Source organism: Chenopodium quinoa, unplaced genomic scaffold (genome assembly GCF_001683475.1).
Source record: "Chenopodium quinoa cultivar QQ74 unplaced genomic scaffold, ASM168347v1, whole genome shotgun sequence".
In the NCBI taxonomy this organism is placed as follows: Eukaryota; Viridiplantae; Streptophyta; class Magnoliopsida; order Caryophyllales; family Amaranthaceae; genus Chenopodium; species Chenopodium quinoa.
Window position 1 is genome coordinate 3,113,853 of NW_018743977.1, and position 6,062 is coordinate 3,119,914.

Here is a 6,062-nt window from a genome sequence, read left to right on the forward strand (position 1 = left end):
TTGGGGTGCTAAAGCCTTGGTTAAAGAAGGCCTTATTTGGTGTGCTGGGAATGGCAGCAGCATCAATGTGTGGGACGACCCTTGGGTAGCTGATGAGCATGGTTCAAGAATCCTCTTGTCCCGTTCTGATTTGGTGAATTATGTCAGTGATCTTATTAGCTTTGAGGCGATGGATTGGAGCCATGAGTTGCTGGTCGACACTTTCAATGAGCGTGACATCAAGTGTATACTCTCGATTCCACTTAGCATGAGAAACCCAGAGGACAAGCTCACATGGGTTTTCTCTAATGATGCTCTTTACTCGGTGAAGACTGCCTACATGCTGGGAAAATCGTGCAACCTTGACCTATTTCATCAAGCTTGGGTGAATTTGTGGAAGCTTGAGACTACACCTAAGGTTAGACACCTGCTATGGCGAATTTGTACCAACTTTGTTCCTGTTCGCTCTCTTTTAAAGCATAGGCATATGGCGGATGAGGACTCTTGCCCTTGGTGCTTGACGAAGAGTGAGACCCTACACCATGTCTTCTTTAATTAACTGCACTACTGTCCGTGACCTGTGGATTGAAGCCAATTCCGAAAAGCTTGTGAAGATTGATGACTTCCCCGATTTCAAAGATCTTATTGAAGCTTGGGGCTGTGAGGATGTCAAGACTCAATAAAGAGGTGCTGCTCTCCTCTAGTTAATTTGGGAAAGGCGTAACAATAAGATTTTCAACAACAAGGAGACTACACACACAATGTTTTCCTCATGCGTATGTCCAACCTTGTGGAAGACTATAATAAATACAACGCCAAGATTTATGGGTGCAAAGCTCCTAGGCCTCCTAAAAGCTCGAAGATCTGGAAGCCACCCCCGCAAGGTTGCATCAAGATCAACTATGATGCAGCCCTGAACATTGATGGCTGGGTGGGTCTTGGCGCCGTAGCTCGCAACCAACTGGGAGAGGTCCTTTTTGCTGGTGTTCGAAGGTATAAAGCTCAGTGGACCCCTGAATTGGCAGAGTGCAAAGCAGCAATATTTGCAGTCTGGTTGGCGAAGCAATTTGGCCTCAGAAATGTCATCCTAGAATCTGATAATAGCACAGTTATATCCAGGCTTCGAAGGCTTCCACCTATCTCTTGGACTTGGACTCCTTGCTTGACGATGTCTTAGATACTTGCACTTTCTTTGATTTTATTTCTTGGTCTCATGTAAAGCGGGAAGGGAATTTTGTAGCATACCATCTAGCTCGTGTTATTACGTATGGTGTTGAACAACTTTGGTCTAATTGTTGTCCTAGTGACATTGCTCCATATGTACTTATGAACAATTTGTCCTCAATTGAATGAATATGATTCCCTCTCTTTCCCTCTAAAAAAAAAACATGTTTATAGTAAAATGAATGATGTGGCAGATTAGATGATATGACATACTTCTAATACATATGAAGGGTGCCACGTGACACATGTCAGCTATTAGAAACGCTTTTTAATATATAAGTATAGATGCTCAAATTATATTTTATACACCACCAATGAAGATAGCGCAACCTTTACAATAATAAATCAACAAAACACTATTTTTTACTTCAAGCAATCAATATCCCCTCAATTAAATATTTTGTCATTAAGTGTTGATCTTTAACATCCTTTTACGGCAATTGTTTTAAATCAAGGTCAACACTCATTTATTACTCCCTATGTTTCGTATTAATCGCAACACTTTCCTTTTACATCCATTTCATATTAATTGCAACACTTCTATATTTGGAAAAGACCCACCATTATTTTATAATTTCTCTCTCTCACTAACCCCACTTTCACAAATATTTTATTATTTCTTTAATCTATTAACCCCACTTATACTACTCGTACTTTTTATTATTTTTCTCTCCAACCAACAATACTTTATATTATAAAAATTTCTCTTTTGGACCCCACCCTATAAATTTTCTTAAAATTATGAACACCCTTTTGTTTCAATCAATACGAAACGGAGGGAGTAGTTAATGAATACATAATATTCCAATCATAAATGAGTTATATATCACTGGCTATTGTAATCTGAAGTCAAACGGCTATTTACATTAAACTGAATATCTAAATTCAACGAGTAAATATAGTTGTTACAAAATTTAGTCTTTATATAAATTTTAGATGTAATTAAATATATCATCAATAAAACCAAATTAAAAAGTAGAGTAAACCTATAATTATTTAAGTAACCGAAATAATTTAAATTTGAATGTAACAATAATATTAAAATCAAATTAATATTTTTTGATTAAAATATCTTACTCTTCAACCTATATGTATTTGAATATTTCATTGGCATTTGACTAAAAATGCTTCCTTTGTTTTTATTTAGATGAACATTTTATTTTTGCATTTACAAATGTATGTATATGCTCAACCATTAATATCTGTAATTTTCATTACATAAAATTAAAAATATTTGATATTTGAAGAACACAAATTGCGAAAAATTTAATAAGACCCAACGTATCTAATTTTTTACCTTATGAAAAAATCACCAAAATAAACAATTTGTAATATGATAATAATGAAAATTTCAAAGTGTTTAGTCCAAAAAATTGGAGGAATTAAATTACAAGATATAGGAGACTTAATTGTGGAGATCATTAACCATACTTACAAAATTAATATTGAGAAAGAATAACAACAAGAAAGGCAACATATTGAATTAGTTCACAACAAAGAATAACAATAAGTCAATAACAAAGACAACATTTAAAGTTCAGTTCATATTCGTTCTGTTTACTATCCTCAAGTAGGTAAGTAGGTACTAGGTAGTAGGTTAATTCTATATAGGGTAATGCTTTATTTATTATTTTTTATTTTTTTTTAATGAACAAGGTTCATGCTATAGGGATACAAATAGACATTAAATTATCTTTCCTTATTTTGGTATAATTTAAGATTGGATGATAAAGTCACGCGTAAATCAGTGTAATTATTTACGAAGTATTTTATTTATACTTTCCTCTTTTAACAGGGTACCTTATTAAATTTCATGGAATCAGAGCCGGAACCCACGGGTAGATTTGCAATAGCATTGCGTCACATCATTATTTAACTAACATTACGGCACAACATTGAACCTCATAAATAAGATCACATTTCTTACCATCTCAGCCAAAAGTAATTTATGATTTATTTTTATATACACATAGATAAATATATTTTTAACTAACCATAGCCTGAAAAAATGAATAAAGTGGAATAACCTCAACAATTCCAAGACAATAGTGAATTATTCTCTTTAAGTCCTCTTTTTTTTTTACTAATGTTGTGTTTAAAAGTAGCAATCCAGTACAACGCTGGGGCTACACACTAAATAATTTAGTGATTGAAAAAATGTACAACTTTTGCCAATAAAGTCCAAAATTAATAAATGCATATCAAATTCAATCAAATAAAACACAATGGTGGCGATAAAGTTTATTATTTTTTGTTATATTTTACTCCTTATTTTGTTTTAAGCTATTTAACTAGGTTGGAATCCGTGCGATGCACAGTTTATATAAAATGGATAAATATAAATAAGAATTATGCACCTTGTATAAAAATATCTGTACTTTTAAAATTTTAGATTTTCATCAAAATTATGATATAATACCTGTTCAACGTCGTCTAATACATATTTCAATGTAGGAGTCTATTTATTAGTGTGCTACTTAAAATTATTTTATTTTTTATTAAGGATAAATTGATAGGTTGTAGTTGTAATGTAGAAGCTTCTAATATTCAAATTTCAAAATTATTAAATATGATAGCTCCAAAAGAAAAAAAAAAAGACATCATCCTTGCATTTAGGCGGGAAATTTTTTATTATGAGAGTAACATGTCAACAGTGATGATATCAACAACGTTTTGTTTTAATAATAGTTAATAGATTTCTAGTATTATTTACGAAGTCAAAACAGCTCAATAGTTTTAGTCGAACCTAGCAAGGATACTACAGTATTTTTTTATTTTTTTTTTTTGAAAGAGCAAGGATACTGCAGTATATATATGAATACCAATGACAGATCACTATTAGTATAGAAAATATTGATTGAGATAATATTTTTTATCATCAGTTATCTATTTCCTTATATAGAAGATCATGTGAGATAACATACCAAAGATAGTACATCAAATTTTGCCCCATTAAATGATTTTATCCTATAAATATTGTAAGTAACACATACATTATTCATATGCTCCTCCTCTAGCAATTACATTGGCATTTAGTTCCAATGAATTCCACCCCAAAAAAAATGAGGTCACTCCTATTTTTGATTGCCTTACTTTTAACCATAACATTCTTATTCAAACATTGTTCATCCCAAATTGAACCCGGTGACAATAAAATCTTCCTAGATGGCCATAACGCTGCTCGCCGCGATGTCGGGGTAGATCCATATACATGGGACAAAAAGCTTGAAGCCTATGCTCAAGACTTTGCTAACAAGAAACCTAGTTGTTCAACAGACTTGGGTTCAAAGATTCCATATGGTATAAACCTTGGTATAGGCTATGGTTTCTTGAGTAGTGGGCAATCGATTGGTAGCTGGGTTGGTCAAAAGTCTGATTATAACTACCCATCAAATTCATGTGCCAAAGGTAAAGATTGTTCGGCTTATACACAAGTTGTTTGGCGTAAATCGGTCCGCCTCGGATGTGCTAGTGTTACTTGCGGTTTATGGCCTTTATTTGTATGTGTTTATGATCCTGCAGGAAACATCCCAGGAGAAAAACCTTATTAATAAGCCATTATGTAGTTTTTGTATCATATTATCATGTATTATCTTGCTTTATTAAATCAAATAAAATGCTTTTGAGTTTTTTAATTTGATTGATACTCCCTTTGTCCCTATTTTTTTTTTTTTGCTCCATAGCCAATATTTGGGTTAATTTTTCATAACTTTGATAACAAATTCCCATTAATTTATAAGAGATAATATAGTCATGTGGGATTTTGTTGGATTCGTGTAATTGTGTATTTTATTAATATCAAAAATTTATAATTTTTATGCTTATAGAACTAAAGATGTTTACGTTTTAAATCACGTCTCGAAGACCGTGAAAAGTCAAATGGGGCAAAAAAAAAGGAGACAGAGGGAGTAACAAAGTTGATGAGAGGTGTAATATATTAATAAAGCGTAAACTTATAAGTTTTTTCCTTAAATTGGAAAATTTGTCAATTGCAGCCATTTAAAGTTTGGTTATTTTTAAATTGCAGCCGTTTAAAAAAAAATTTAAAAATTGTAGCCCAAAAGTACTAATAAATTGTAAATTTCAACCCAATTCAATTTTTCATCGATTTATGTGCCGAAAAATGTTCCGTTAAAGTTTTAGGGGTCATTTTAGTTCTTAAGGACCCAAATTGAGCTCGGAATTTGCAAAAAATAACATATGTGCCTCGTTTTACATATAAAAAATGTATCCATTTGTGAGCAACTATTTTTTGCCGTGAAAACGAGGCACTTACGTTAATTTTTTGTCAACTCCGAGCTCATTTTGGAACCTTAAGGAATAACATGGCCCCTAAAACCTTAACGAAACATTTTTCGACACACAAATCGATGAAATAATTTAATTGGGTTGTAATTTACAATTTATTAGTACTTTTGGGCTGCAATTTGCAATTTTTTTTAAATGGCTGCAATTTACAAAATATAAATTTTAAATGGCTGCAATTGACAAATTTTTCTTAATTTAATGACTTTTTAATGAGTTTGGAGTTGTCACATTCAGGTCAACTTTAAAAAGTATCAATTGTTTTCTTTCTTTTTGTTTGTCTCGTTTATCTTTTTGTACAATTTTTATTTTTCCATGGCTAAACTACTAATATTATGATCATTATGTTTAAATGTTGATATCTTAAAATAAAATCCCTATATTACTCCCTCCGTCTCTTTATTAAGAGTCTGTATGCCTTTTTGGTTGGAGAGCCAAAATTAAGAGCCTATTTCTATTTTAAGGTTGTCTTATTTGAGAATATTCACCACTTTTTGATGAATTGTCATCACTTTTTTGTACTAATGATGATTTTTTAGATCAATTTCCAACAC

At 31.9% G+C, this 6,062-nt stretch overlaps 2 protein-coding genes across 2 annotated transcripts; both read left to right on the top strand.

Moving 5' to 3' along the window:
* The first annotated feature begins 757 nt into the window (after positions 1–757).
* Positions 758–1,156, top strand: LOC110689887. Its single transcript, XM_021866718.1, has one exon. The coding sequence runs from the start codon at positions 758–760 to the stop codon at positions 1,154–1,156; it is 399 nt and encodes a 132-aa protein (XP_021722410.1).
* Positions 1,157–4,265: 3,109 nt separating this feature from the next.
* LOC110689888 (pathogenesis-related protein 1A1-like) lies at positions 4,266–4,754 on the top strand. The gene is made up of 2 exons (XM_021866719.1): positions 4,266–4,611; positions 4,726–4,754. The coding sequence occupies exons 1-2, from the start codon at positions 4,266–4,268 to the stop codon at positions 4,752–4,754; spliced, it is 375 nt and encodes a 124-aa protein (XP_021722411.1).
* Positions 4,755–6,062: the final 1,308 nt, after the last annotated feature.